The 15,856-nt window shown below is 41.8% G+C and overlaps 1 protein-coding gene across 6 annotated transcripts in view; it reads right to left on the bottom strand.

The window, feature by feature from the left end:
• The window catches only part of PTPRG (protein tyrosine phosphatase receptor type G), a 634,931-nt gene that overhangs the window by 37,384 nt on the left and 581,691 nt on the right, over positions 1-15,856 (bottom strand). For all 6 annotated transcript variants that reach the window (XM_044451810.1, XM_044451808.1, XM_044451807.1 and 3 more), the window contains one exon: positions 6,473-6,564. In XM_044451810.1, the coding sequence (XP_044307745.1) occupies positions 6,473-6,564 (92 nt within the window). The remainder of the gene's footprint in view (positions 1-6,472; positions 6,565-15,856) is intronic.

A 15,856-nucleotide genomic window follows, 5' to 3' on the forward strand; every position in this document is an offset into this window, starting at 1 on the left:
TTTCCCCGGAATTGCTGATTGTTCAGACATTCTGATACAACTTCAGGCAAGTGAGCAAGTTATCACCCTGAGAACCACTCCATCACCGAGTTACTCTGCCAAACCAAAGCAACTCCAGGACAAAGAGGAGAGTAAGCAACAGCATACATACTTATAAGGACATGTGTGGGCTAGCCTTTCCAATGGGTCACTGCACAACACAGTTTGGCTCGCTGCCTCCTCCAATGACGTGGGCCAGCGTGCGCCTCTGACAAGCTCGGCACGTGCAGGACCGAGGTCCAGAGGGCAACTGCAAGTGCACCCAACTTGCAAAGGGGATTACAGCCCTCCTGCACACCCTCCTCTGAAGGCCTCGAGAGAGGCCAGGCGGGGGGGCATTCGAGGTGAGGCTTGCAGCACACACTTGGCTCACCACTGTCAGGCTTGCCCGTGCAGACTGAATACCTGCATTGGTCTAGTTACTTCTTTTTATTTTTGAATTTTATGAAGCTACCAAAAACAATACAATTGGTAACAATGAACATAATTACTAATAAGCATCACTGAACAGTACAACAATACCAGTGCTACCTCCACCAGGACCAACAAATGAAGTCAGTTAATGTTAGATCATTTATTCATTCCAGTTGCCTCACTTCCTTTCCAGAACTGCACCGACTCTTGTGACGGTTCACACCCCTTTCCTTTTATTCAAGCATATTCAATAAATGGCCATTTTCAAAATGGTCTAGTAGTTCTGTGAAAGTGAAGTTAGTAAGTACAGAATCCTTTCACCAGATATCATGGCCTGTCTCTTATTTTTGTTTTTGTGTTTTTGCTTTGGCCATTCAGAACATTTTGCAGGGAAAGGCTATTAAACGATTTTTGTGAGAACAAAGGTGCACGGCTGCTTTTCAGCTCAGATTCCACGTTGGGACTCAGTCACCAGCTCCTGTTTCTCCAGAAGTACAAGGCAAGGCTAGGAAGATTATACTCACCATTGCTAATCTTTCTAGCAGCAGAGATGACCAACCCACTAATGAATTCACAGCAAAGCAAACAAAATTGTCTGGGTTCGAAAATCCAATACATATTATACTGTAAACATTTGGTGCCTGCTCTTTGGGGATTCTGTTGCTTAATCCTCTTTCATGAAATGCAAAGGACAGAACTAAGACAACCTCCTCCTTCCAACATTCTAGTAAAAGCCAGATTAACGTTCCCAGATGAAGAGAGAGAAGTGGCATTGCATTAAGAGGGGCAAAGAGTCTTCTCGCACATAGATTCCCTCCGGGCATGTATGCTCAGGCCTTCTACTAGGTTTGCCAAAATGCAGGCAGAACATGTTGGAACTGAATACTATATGAAATGAATGAATGAAAGATAAGTTAGAGAGCAGGATGAAAAGAAGAATCCCAAATAAGGACAAAGCTCTACTACTTCCTTATATTAGCTCTGCAGCTTTTGCCAGCCTATCTAGTCTGCTGATCCTTCCATCACGGTGGTGAGTACAATGAAGGAATCTTCTGGGAAAATGTCTCAAGGGGAGCTGAATGCTTTGCATATTCACAGAACAGCACATGCCACGTTTTTCCATTGTCCTTCTTTTTCGTTCTCTATCATCTATCCTCTGTCATCATCATCATCTCCTCAATACCACCAAATTTATTTATTTTATTTATTTTATTTATTTTATTTGGAGTGCTTGTATGCCGCCCCATTCGCATAAGCCTCGGGGTGACTTCCAATCAAATAAATAACAATATACAAAAATGTACAGTATAATAACAATATAAAAAAATATTTACAGCTCTAACTGGGTGGGTGACAAAAATTCATTAAAATGGGTACAATAGTAAGAATGGATGACAATAAAATACAAATACAATAAAATACAGAACAAAATCCCAACATGGAAAATTAAAACAAAGTAAAACAATCTCAGTAAAAGCTAGACTTGTTTAAACAATGGATATGTCCTATTATATGCTATTAAATGGTTAGGAGTAGAGGGCAGTCTTAACCTGGTACCAAAAATGGCAACACTGATACCAGATAGGACTCAATGAGTATTGCAGTCCAAAACTGGGGGGCTACCACTGAGGAGGCCCTCCTTTTTGCTGCCTCTCCTCAGGGCCTCCCTTGGAGGCAGCAATCTGAGCAAGGTCTCAGATGTGGCTCCGTATCACCCCTGTATGAGGCCATTCCACTTGCAGCAATTTAGACCTATCACCCCTTGACAAAGGGATCTGAAAGCTGTTACACAGGAAGCCGTGTTTGAAAGGATCCAAATACAGGTAACTTTGGAGGCAAAGCAAGGTGCCGTGCTGGAATTTTCATTTTTTTTCTTTTCCCTTCCCACTTCTTTTTCTTTTTCCTTGGCTGTTGTGCATTTTTAGACTATAAGCCTGTATGCAGACTGTCCTTTACTGATGGTTTATAAGATATCCTGGGGACTTTTTGGAGTTAAAGAGCAGCACAATAATACTTTAAATAAATGACAATAAATATACACAACCCAGTCCTCAGATCTATTGTTCCAGTCTTGGATACTTAAATAAAATGCCCTGGAAATCTCATCTGACAGTGGAAGGAATGCTGAAAGAGGCAGGCATTGTGTCTATTGATGGTTCTCATAATATGCTTTTGCAATATGGCTCATGTAATAGGAGTATTATGGCAGGGTATATGCAACCAAACAAAAATATCATAAGGCCATTATAGTGGGCTTTTCCATTCAGTCAAGAGTTCTGATAGCATTTCACAGAGAGAATGACTCCATATTGATCATATAGCACCAAACCTCATCTGGCACCTCATGATGAACTGTTTTAGAAACATAGAAACAGAGTGAGTCATAAGGAGTTTTCCGGGCCATCTGGTCTGACCCCGGCTCCAGCCGGCTCCACTCACGACATGTCCACCATGTGCATGTCTAGCCTGTCCTTGAACACCCGCACCGATGGGGCCTCAACGACCTCCCGTGGAAGCCCATTCCACACCCTCGGGGTCCTGACTGTCAGGAAGTGCTTCCTGGCATCCAAATGGAACCTGGGTTCCCTGAGCTTTGCTCTGTTGGAGCGCGTCCTGCCTTCCTCTGCAGGGGAGAACAGGTCTCTACCCACCTCTGTGTAACACCCCCTCACATACCCGTATGTCGCCAACAAATCCCCTTACAGTCTTCTCCAGGCTGAAAAGACCCAGTTCCTTCAGTCTCACCTCACACGGCTTCCTGTGCAATCCAGTCATCATCCCTGTGGCCCTACGCTGCACCAATTCCAATCTTGCTATATCCTTCCTGTAATGTGGAGCCAAGAACTGAACACAAGACTCCAGTTGTGAGTGCACCAGAGTAGTATGGAGTGGCAGTAATACCTCTTTCAATCTAGAAGCCACACTTCTGGCTATGCATTCAAGAGCCACTTTGACCTTGGCTATCTACAATTGTGTTCCACCTTCCTGGCAAGACAAGTAGAACTCAACAAGGCATAAGATGACCCTTGCTGGATCAAACCAGAAGCCTAAGTAGTCCATTCAACCTGTTTCTCTTAGTGGCTTATCAGGTACCTATGGGAACTACAGCCTTCTCCCACTGCTATTCCAGAGTGATTGCTATTCAGAACCATGTCGCTTCTCAACAGAGAAGCAATATCACAAAATAGTGGAGTTGGGAGGAGCCAATAAGGCCATCAGGTCCAAAGCCATCACGACTTGTACACACTGGGAGCTTTATTTCCCATGAATTTGTCCAATCACCCTTTAAAGCATCTACGTTCATGGCCATCTAGTGACTTCCGAAGTGGAGAAAGAATGCGTTATTGACCCTATTTAGATGAGTCAGCAGTCATCAATAACCCCTCCAAGACCACCGCACTGGAAGATATCCAACTTAAGGAGGCTGCAGGTTTGGACCAATGTACCATTCCATGGTGCAGACCCACCAAGATCACCAGGAGTATGGATAGTGGTGTGTCTTGCAGAAGTGCAGGACCAAAGGTGCAGTCCTTGTGTAGCAGCACAAGGTCGACTATCCCAGGAACCCTACTTGTGAGAAAAAAGCCAGGCTTCTCAGATGACTGAGATCAGGGCCCTGGTGGGACCAAGGAAAGGGTGTGGGAGCAGTGCTAATATCAATGCTGTTCAGTTGTGGCTTTGTCAGTACTTGAAGCAACGGTCATAACTCCTTGCCGGACAGCTCTCCTGCTGTCCTGAACATCCTAATCCCCGATTCATTGGGCAGTGTCTGCTGTGGCAGGAAGTTGAGCCAACATAGCAGGGTTGACAAGAATGAGTTATCCAGACATCTCTCTCTTGGCACCTTGCGGGTCAAAGGATAAACCCACAGCTCATTTTCAAGAAGCGTTCCAAGAATGATACCGAATTGAATCAATTAGGAACATAGCAAGCCTACAGAAAACAGAAGCTGTTTGCTGAATTGCAGGGCGGCCTTAAAAATCATGACCTATGTAAATCCCTGATGGGTTCATTTCAAGTTTATCACTGCAGAGAAAGGGTGGTTTTGGCTTTGAAATTGCAGTTATAAAATTATTATACTTCCCTTTAGTAGGAGATACTCAAGTTCAGAAATCACAACTAATAGGCAAAACAATATTTACTGAGTCACTAACAGGCTGCATGGGAGATAAGCATTCTGAACAGCCATTTCGGTAATGCATCCATGCGCTGCACAAGGCAGACAGAAGCTGCCCTGTTTCGTTAATGGCAGTGATTTCGGAGACAGATGAAGCAAAGCCCACTTTAAGTCAGTGCAAGTTTACAGATGTGTAGCTGATTATTTTGAATAATTAAATGGTGTCAGAACCAGCTGTGATGAATAGGACTGGGGCCTCAATTCATAAATAATTGAGAAGACGGCATTGCATTTGATCATTCCCATCAAATTTCGCTCTCCCGAGGATAAATGTTTGTCCTGAATATCATCAACATTGTTAAATGCCTCAATATCCCTGTTCAGTCATCCAGCCAACAGTCAATTTAACTAAATCACTTTTAACACCTCGCACAGCCGCTGTCTTCATGAATACGAAATGCCTGGTGACTGGCACAATAGGGTTTTTCCTGTTATTCTGGTTTGGGTTTCGAATGATCAGACAGTGCAGTTAATCACAAAGGCTAACGCAAAAAGCAGCAAGAACAGGGTTGAAAGGGCCACACGAAGGACAATGGTTGTGGCCTGATCTCTGCTGCGTGGAGAAAGGGGGAATGGTTTAATAGGAAACCAGCAATTTAGCAACAATATCTTATTTTGTAAATACAGCTGCCTTTTATGACTCAGTCATGCACTTTTAATACTTGGCTACTAAGCATGTCAGACCCCCAAGCTCTATTTCCCTCTTCTTGCCCTGGTGGAGATGACACAACAGCTGCACACTATTTTTGGTTGAGAAGGTTTGAGGATCCCTCCTTCCTGACAGTATTTTCAAAGCCGAACCGTGGGCAGGCTGAAAGGAACGCAGGGGAACAGAATGGTTAATGCTGGCTTCTGGGAGAACTGTTTTTGCTGATTAGAGCCTCAGTCTGCCACTGCCATTAAGCATGAAACGGTATTTATGCAAGCCACATGAGTCCCCAAACCCACGGAGCACATGCGGACGGGCTGCGCACAGCTGCAAAGCTGTCGGCACTCCTGTGCTTAAGCCGAAAATGTCTTCAGCTCTCATGGCCTCCCTGTGTCTCTAATGTTCAGGCCTCCGTTCCCCATATTCTACTGCTACTACTGCACTGTAGATATACAACAACTTTAAATAATTTCGTTTACCTTTATGTGCGATGTTGATGGAGGAAACGTGTGACCTCTGCTTTTAAATGCACTGAACTGCAAAAGCTACTTTTTCACAAACAGCAGCATGCAGAATTACCGTACATTGAACTCAGAAGCACTTCTAGCATAGTGGAAACGTATATGTTAACCTGCGTGTGTATGTACGTGTTCATCCACTGGTGATGCTGCCATATTAAAATGTATTTTTGATAAAGTACATATAAGCTGTATCCTACCACATCTTGCAAAATCTTTCAAAAGAGGGTGACCAGGACATGATGAGTCTGCCAGCCTAGTGCTTCTGCAACTTATCTCTTTGGCTGTCTGACTTAAGAAAGCAATATTTCAGGAATCCATGATCACGTTTCCCTCCCACATGACCCAACTGTTCACTGAAGGACTCAGGCAGCCTGCCCTGACTTCCGTTCTCCCCACTTCCTAATCAGCTACTGCAGAGGCGCTAGAAAGGTTCTGATACAATGGCTGCGATCCTATATCCACTTTGGAACAGAGATGCTAGAGGGATACTGTATGCTTTAAAAGTCTCCTGTCTTTTGTATCAGGTGTGCGTCTAATCATGGGATCATGCTACTGCGGTTCACCTTCTCCTTATTGAAGCCTGACTGCAACAAGAAAACTGCACCATGGAGAAAATCTACGTCCTAAATGCTTCAAACACATATCTCATAGCAAAAGGTTTCTAACACATACCTCAAAGTCTTCTGAGAACCCATGCTGGTTGTTGGCATACAGTTCACTGATATGCTTAACAAACTGTTTGACGGGAATGGCTTCCATGTCATCTGCAAAATGGAAAAGAGAGTCAGCTTTACAATTAATATTTTACCACTGCAAAGGCTGTTGCTGCCTCCTAAAATGGGTACATAACACCTCTACCTAGTAACAATCCATTAATAATCAGTGTTCGGCTTATGGACCTTCACTGCTGAAATGGGTCCACAATAAGGTGCATACAGTTAACACACAGCGAAGTTGGTGTCACTACTCAAAGTGGCCTGGTTGTACTTTTTGGTATTCTCACAAACTCCCATTTATCACTAAATGTTTCAGCAAAACCTCATCTTACTGTTTCTTTTAACAGGAATGATGTTTATCGGCTTTAATTTATAAAGTTCTGATGCCCGAAAGAACATCCATCACTGTAACAAGTAGCCCTGGACATGCCGGCCTTGGAGACACTTATGGCTGGGCTGATCTGAGTCACACACAGGCATTTGCAGTGAGTGGGTTTGGCTTGCAGTTGAGAAGTAACACACAAGGAAAGTCTGACTATCATTTGTTATATACCTACTCACAGGCAAATTACAGATGAGCAAGGCAAATTACCTTACTTTGGCTTAATGGCAGATGCATCTCCTATCTTTGGATGTAACTATCATTACAGAACACTTTGCAAGTTGATACTAATATTAGCACATTCTGAGAACTTCTAGTAGGCTACAGCCCCTATCTCACGAAGCAATGAAATTAAACCATTTGGTGACCAAGGGTAAATCCAGTATGACACTAATGATCTACTAGTACAGCAGGGCTTTCTCCCTCTTTCCTCCCCTCTGTTCTAGTGAGTTTCCAGACCGTCTGCAGCAGATTCTGAGTGCTTTAGGGAAATCTCCCCACCCTCCTGGTTCCACTGTTGATATGGCTGCCATGACAGCATGGGATTCAGCCCAATATATGTGCTCCTTCCTCTCCGCACATGCATTTTATCAATAAAAGCTTTCTTTCCCCATTAAGCCTCTCCTCTCCTCTTTGTTACCACCTTCATCACTCTGTCCATCGCTTCCCTCTTCATTTCCTAATGTACAACAAAGGCAATCTCCAAAGGAGGATTGTGTTCCCATCAAGTTCCCCATCTGGCCTGGTTAAATGGCCTAGCAAGTGGGATGGTTAGTGGTGACACAGCACTGCAGAACATCACAATGAGATGAGCCCAACTCTACTGCCATCTTTGCCAGCTGCCAGTCGACTCAGGGACACCGTAAGGTGTGAGACACATTATTTGATACTTGAAAGCATTTCCCTTCAAAAATAGGACACCCTGTCAAAAGTCTACAGGTAAGTGTTAACCTCAGATAATCTTCAGGTTCAACCCCACTAGAGCAGGATTAAAGATTCTGTACTACCAAGCATACTGAAAAAATATGGCTAATTTTGACTTACAGTGGATATGCTTGCGGCAATCATACTCTCAACCCACGTTCCATTTGTCCTTTTCCTTTGCCTCTAAAAGTCAGAGATTTAGGTAATTTGGAGGAATTACCAAATTACCAATTTGGACTTGCCCATTTTGATACTCCCAGCAAATCCCCTCTCTTATTTTAAATAGTCTGCAAATATCAGGTACATTCTATTGTACAAAAATGTCTACTCAGGCATAAGCAGAGTTTGAGAGTTCCACATTCCAATATGCAGTCATTGTTTGAAAATTCTTTCCCATTCTTGGAAGGCATGTGACCTTCTTTACAGATGAACTCCAAAGAGCTGGTCAAAGAAAATCTGCTAAGCTAATATGCAAGGAAAGTGCTTCTTCTAGGTACCTCTTATCTGGTGGCCATTGCTAAGCTTCTTTTCCATCTCAGGACAAATGTGCTTCAGAGACTGTAACTCTTTTAGTCTAGTGAAGAGATTAATGAAATCCTATAAAGACTAATTAGGAAATCTAACAGTTGTTCAATGCATATTCCCAATTGGACAATTAGCTTTCTCCCTGCCTAAAATCAGACCAACATTCATTAGTGCTACAATGAAAAACAGAACAAAAACCAAACTCCATCCTTCCTACTAGTTCCATCATTAAATACATGGACAGAGATACTACATTAATGTCATTTCATAACTAATTTTTATTTACATCAGTTTTCCCCCAACCTATCTCAGTGTTTTAAAATGGCACTAGTACATTCTTATGCTATACCAGTATGGATATCTTTTTTTTAAAAGATTCTCTTTAAAAATAACCTGATTTAAAACTGGATCAGTATTACTTACTAAGTATGTTGTTAAAGCTTAGCCTGCATCTTTTCATCTACACAGAGAAAAACACTGTTCTACATGTATTGATCAAGTAACTTTTGGAAAACATACTTCAAGGAAATGGACTCATTAAGTAGCCTTGCACAAATGCAGAGAGACACAAGGAGAATTCCATAAATTGCATGTTTGCCCTAATCGCTAAACCAGGGGAGCACAACCTGTAGCTTTGGAGCAGCATGTACTTCTCCAAAGCCTTTACTGTGCCTCCCAAGGGTGACTTGATGCTCTCCCAACTATTTTCTCACTGCTTGTACTTTCTACTCCCTTCCCTGGAGATCTTCGTACACACTGCTCTTTTCCTTCTACTGCTGGCAGCAAGGAAAGTGCTATCGCTACCAGGTTTGTGGGAAGTATGTGTGTAGTGTGCATGCACATGTGGTTCCCCAAGAGAGCATCACATGAAGCTCTTGTGCCAAAAAAATGTGTTACAATCAGACAGGTTATAATGCAAGAGGCATTATATGGACTGTATGCAAACATTCTGGAAAAGAGGTAACACTTGAGGAAATATCTGAATACAAATAAGAAATATGATTTTATATACATGATGTAAAATGGCATTTTCTTCTGGCCATCTCACTTTGCACACAACCCAGAAGCAGTGGCAAAAGGTGTGGAAATGACTCACATGCCCATGTTTGCACACACAAGATCTATATTCCTCGCTGCCTGGGTAATGTTCTAAGTGTTTCTTAATAAGCTAAGTAGTGGTTGAAATCGACACCAGTCAAAATGGATGCTGAACCGTTACGACTCTGACAGACTGATCCACTAGAATGATGGGTAAGGATTGCATTTAAGACAAGTGTATTCCCTAATCAACTTTGATGGCTGAAAAGCCTTTCCAGACAAGATATTCGGAAAAGGCCATTTAAGAGAAAAATATTATGACTGACTGACTATTACCTGTCACATATTATAAAGTCTCAAGCCACCTGTCCCAAGCCCATGTTGTCTAATATGAGCTCAGTCTGAAAGCCCCGCAAACCCATTGGGTTTGGTAAGCATTTCCTTACTCTGTCGCATTCATTATTTCATGTGTTGGACAAGGAAAGATTTTTACATATACAAGTAAAAGACTCACAGTTCCATACCCTCTAACTTTGCACAGATGAAAGTAGGGACAATCTTATAATACCACAATTGTTTCAAGGATGGCTGTCCTAGATTCCAGCCCCACTAATTACAGAGTGCTGAACATGCAACTCCACTCGTGTCTGTACTTCTCTATCATGCAGCGTGGGTTCTTTTCATTCAACATATATTAGAACACAACTGCTCTGAAATGTGCTTTCAACAGCTCTAAATATGGAACAACAGCTCAGAATTGTCCAGTATTTTAATAAAGCAATTCTGGCACTTGATATGGCAGGATATCTTAAGGTTCACAGACGTGCAGTTACACCAGTGCTTGCTGGAGTGAAGGTGCACACATTCCTCACTCTAAGATGTAACTCCAGAGCCGCTGGGGATAAGGGCTGTATCCTGAAGAACGTTACCAGCAACTCATACAGGAGTAAGCAGGGCATCCTGTAGTGGCAAAGACCAATGACGAAAAAGAGAGGCTGATTTACCATAAAGAGGTAGCGAATGGCAGAGACTGCCCCTGATAAATAGGAGAAGTGGAGGCTGTACAGTGAAGTGGTGCATCCATTCTGGGTTGTATTCTGTGCTTGAGGCTGAACCTCCCATCTCTCCCATCTTCAAAGTTGACTTAGCACCACAGACAGCTCATGTACATTTCTGTAAAGCTTGGGATCAGGATGCCTGCTCCCATATATATGTACCTGATCCCAAAGATCTGGTGAAGAGGCCCTTCTGAGAGAGCCATCCTTTAGAGAAGTAAAGAGGATGGCAAATAGAAGAGGGCCTTCTCAGTGGCTGCCCCCCCACCCCAGTTTATGGAATGGCCCTCCAAAAGTAGTTTGCCTGGTGCCATCTTTACAATCTTTTTGGCGCCAGGTGAAAACAATCTTCTTCTCCAGACATATTAATAATTGATTTTATACTTGGATATTATTTATGCTGTTTTTACCTCGAATAAATGTTAATTTAAGCATATTTCTCTGTTTTATTGTTGGTTGTTTTTATTATTGTTATTTTATGAAATATTGTTATTTTATTTAATATTGTAATCTGCTTGGAGAGTCTTCAGACTAATATAGCGGAATATAAGTTGAATAAATAAAATAAATAAATTTCAGACTGAAATTCAGCAAGGCTACAGTGCCTCACCAGCATGGGTGCCGCCAGCCTCCACTATAACTAGCATTCTCTATTTATCAGGGAAATTGGCTTGACTTACCAGGATACCTCCATAAAGATCTATCCAACTTTGCCTCTTAGCTAGAACCTCTGACTGCTGTCAGTCTTGGTCTTAGGATCTGAGCAACACCTTAACCGCAACTCTGACAAGGAAGGACCTGAGCCCTATTACTCGTGAGAAAAGAGAAATGTTTCCAGAAGAGGGCCTGAGTAATCACACCGAGAGACTAAGAGCAACCCTACCACTTGGTTTGGACCCTTTGGAGACTGTGAATCCAGGGCTCTGAAGAATAAGGGTCCAAAACAAGATCAGACTTCAGTTCAAAGTACTTCTTCATGTACAGAGATTCCAACATCCAAAGCTCCCAGCTTCGGATCTCTGTGCCAAATAGATCAAAGCACTGAAAGGTCTAGGAGTCAGGAATCAATCCCATTCTCTGGATTCCTATGATGAAGATACCAAATCAATAGCTCACAAAAATGAATAGTCCATTGACTGGGTAAGGCCAAACTGGGTAAGAGCCTATTAGGCTCAGACAGTGCTAGATTCAAGCAGCAAAGAGACAAGAGATGCAGCAAAGAAGCAGCAAAGAAGACAAGAGATGCTTCCAGAAAAGACTCTGGAGGCAATGCACTGGCTTAACAGTGAAGGTGTGTCCATACTAACTCTCCTCCCAAACCACAAACTAGCAAGAATCGGGCCCTTCTACCTTTCAGGGACAAGGGCTCAACTTGAGCGACACTTCTGCAAACCACCTCTCCTTTCTCTTCTTAGTTGCCAGAGTTGGGCTTGTAGCTGGATGGGAAGGAAACTTGACTTCTTGCCTGCCTTCCCTTAAGAACTTTGAAGAGAGTTAAGTGCATGCTGATCTTGGCATGCCAAAAGCACAAGACTCTTCCAGACTACTGTGAATCTGACTCTGGCTATGAAAAGGAAGGCCCACTGAATTACTGGCACTGAACTCCTACAGGCACGAAGCTGCCATACGCTGTGACCTAGCTGAGGCCTAACCATCTAGGTCCGATAGTTTATTGCACTGAGAAGAGATATGCCTCATCTCTCTTTCCTTCCCTAATTCACATGTCTTAGTACAAGACTTGCAGAAAAGTGTTTTCTATTTCTGCCGATAAACCAGGATAGGATAAGCCCTGGAAGCTCTGCCCATGAGAGATGCAATGGGTAGGAGTGAAGGTATGGGCATACCATTCTTTCTCAGTATTATTAAACCAACACAATTATTTCTGAACTGGGCCAATGTTTCCAGTTAGACCAATAGTGCTTGCTTTGGTTGGCTGTGGTGCCCCAGGGTTGCAGAAGGAGGGTTTTCCTACCCGCTGCTATTTGTTCTTTTTAACTGGAGATGCCAGCGGTTGAACATACACTCTTACGATTGAGCTATAGGGTATAGAAAATATGGATGCTTGGAGGACCAGGGATACAGTATCCCCACAGATGTTACCTAGGTGATTTAAAAAGATTTAAAATAAAAAATAAAAATAATTTTTAAATGCCCTGCATGCAATGTAAATGCAAGCTGTTATAGCAGGTTAAAAATTGCTTTGGACAGGGAAGGGTGTGCAATCCAATCTATCCAAGAGAAAGAAAGGGTGCAATATATATTCAGAAAAATGTCCAGAAGGCTGAGAATTGTAGGACTTCCTTCTGTTTGGACACGCACAGGATTGCACAGTAAGTCTCACTGAACTCCAGTCAGACTTATTTCCAAGTAAGTATGCAAAGGACTCCTACTGCTGCGAAACACTTATTTTAAAGACCTTCCCACTGTATTTAAACAAAGATGCCATCAAATATTGTATTCATGTACCTCCTATAACAGGTTGTCTTTCCTTGTTTTTACTGTAGTTTGCCAGAAGCAAATCAGCAGATAACATTTTATTTCTACTAAAATAATTACTGGGGGACTCATTTTAATACTACTAAGACTTCAGATCATTTCTATAGCTCTCATCCCTACAAAAAAAAAAAAAAAAAAAACCCACACACACACTCAAGAGAATCCAGCAAATTCCTTTCCCAGAGCTTAAACTACAAGCAAACCTTTTATGATGTTGGCACCGTGCTGAAGGAAGTGATCTTAGAGACAGGAATAAAATATAATTGCTGAGCAATGCATATTGGGACATGACATGTCCTGTTGGTTTTCCATGTTTACTGAAAAGTGCATACCAATAGCTACAAAAATAATAAAGCAAACAACTTTCTTAAAGGGGCTGCAAGATCCTCAGTTAATATATATTATACAATATAAATGCACAAAATATTATACAGTATGCATACAGTGCAGTCAAATAACCAGTGTTTGGACAATGGTGGTTCTAGTACATTTCAAATATTGTCTGAGAGAAAGATCCTTGTGCTGTTGGCTGGAATACCTTGATCTCACTGAAACATGTTGACGGGGTTATTGAAGTCATGATGAGAGATGGCAGGTATAAGCACTATGCTGAATATTCAACCTCCAACTGCAGGTTACTGCATTGTATGAACCCAGCACTAGGGTTAAACAACCCTTGCATAAGCCATGCTTGTTTAATCCTCAACCCCCATCAGCTGGGTTAACCATGGTTGGGGGTTGAATATCTGTGATGGTGCCCATAAATATTGTGGCTTGTTGTGGTGAGCTGCAGTGTTTTGTGTGACTAGCCCCAGTGAGATTTCAGCATACAATTAAATATTTAATTGAAAAATAATCCTATGAATTGCTACTCATTGTTTTTAGTGGTACTTATTTCCAGGAAAATATGCCTGGAACTGCAGCCTAAATTTTATTAATGGTACTCACTGGCCCTGATCCAGAATCTGCATAATCAACAATCCTCTCTTACAAGGAAAAACAATGCAAAAAGAAAGAGTTAATGTGGGTGGTTGAGGATTAATCACACTTCATTTCAATCAAGATGTGATCTAATATAGCACAGGAGCAACAACAGCCATGACGAGATATGCTAATTACAAATATTATGCACAAAGAATGAAATGTATAAATGTAGTTTCTGTGAAATGTGGTTTATAAGCTACATGCACACATCCATCTTTAAATAACAAATGAAACAGACCTCCAGTCTGCCTCTCCTAAGCCTGCAGACAAGAAATGGGATTCTTTCCTGAGTAATCCAAAAGGGCACCATCTATATTCATTGGAGAAGAGATCAGATAGATTTGGTAAGAACATACTCAATATGAAGAGCATCTTCGCCTTCTTCTTTACAATGGTGGGGGGTAAAGTGACATGTGGTGGCGATGGAAATATTCGTGTCAGACGTAAAAGCTGGAAACTCATGGACATTTTTAACATTTTTTGACTCATGTTAAGCTAGAAGTTCAGTAGCATTCAAGTCAGTTGTTTTGATCAGATCCACTATCTTACTCCTTTAGCTGTTCAATTTTATAACTTTTTGTTAAAATTCTCATATACGTTTTGTGTTCTCATATTGTAGTATGTATTTCTGTTGAACAGCTCAGATAATTTTCACTGTTGGGTGATACAGAAACTTCTCCCCCTTTTTTCATTCAAAGGGGGAGATATTTTCAATATGAGCATCAGGAAACCTTTCCCCCCATTTGGTATTACAGTTTTTTACAAACATCCAATCGATTTTGTGAGTTTTTTAAAACAACACATCATCAGCAGCATTTTTATGCTGTAATTAGCTCTATGAAAAGATAACAGGGAGCCTTTGGAAAGGGAATGGGTTGAGAAGCAAAGACAAGGAAACAATAACCGGTGTGTGGAACAGGATGGCTAGCACATTTAATAATGTTTAATAAGTTTGCCATCAGGAACGGTTGCTCTCCCCCGACGGGCATGCTCCCAGATGAGACCTCTGCCTTTTGATTTACATTAGAGCATAATAGCTGGAGGGGCAACTGAGCTAATGATGCTGTCTGTGTCCTGTGTTTCTCTAGACTGCATGGTAGAGATAATTATGAATTGTAATGAGGACTCTATGCTTCAGGAAAGGATGTGAAAAGATTGGTGCATATTTATAGGTTATTTAGCTCCATGCTCAACAATGAAGTAAATGTCTTCAGTGGAAAATGAAGCATCTATATTATTGGATAACTTTGCAGTTACGGGCTACCAAATTCAATTATATCACCAACAATTAGGGTTATGTGTTCTGGAGCTGCAAAAGATTTCAAAATCTCTCACAGCATGTGAGTAGGTGTGGGCGTGGGTGGGTGGGGTTTTTTTTGATGGGAATGCAAAGGTATTTTACAATTTTGGATATACATGGTCAAATTGCTTCCACTGTGGCTGTATAACTGAATCAAATTAGGTCTGCTCAGCACAGTGAAATAGATGTACAGCTCCACAGGGATATATTTAGCTATCCATTTAAAACTACTGTCTGGGGTATATCACTATCAAATAAGGTTACTTTAAGGAACTCGCGTTTGTTAAAATGTCATTTATACTTTACTTCCAGAATAAATACAACATGCAAGATTTTCTCACGCTCCCTGGCTGTTTCTAAAGAGGGGAAAAAGTTCAAAAGGGATATCATTTTATCACCAGTAGAACAGAATCAAAAAGGAGGCATTTTCCATTTCACCTTTACAAAGGCTTTTCAGAAAAACATCTGCACAGGAGTCATAACGGAAGGTAGGCAGGTGCAAAACAGCTGTGTGCACAGTGCTTAAGGAGGGAGAACTGAACCCTTTCCTGGTTCAGCAAGGAAGCGGGGAAAAGGCATCAGAATAAGATTAAGTCTACTCTGACAGACCAAGAGAGGCATTTTAAGTGCTTCTGC

The sequence above is a fragment of the Varanus komodoensis genome, unplaced genomic scaffold (genome assembly GCF_004798865.1).
Source record: "Varanus komodoensis strain SLA01 unplaced genomic scaffold, ASM479886v1 scaffold6_4, whole genome shotgun sequence".
Classification (NCBI taxonomy): domain Eukaryota; kingdom Metazoa; phylum Chordata; class Lepidosauria; order Squamata; family Varanidae; genus Varanus; species Varanus komodoensis.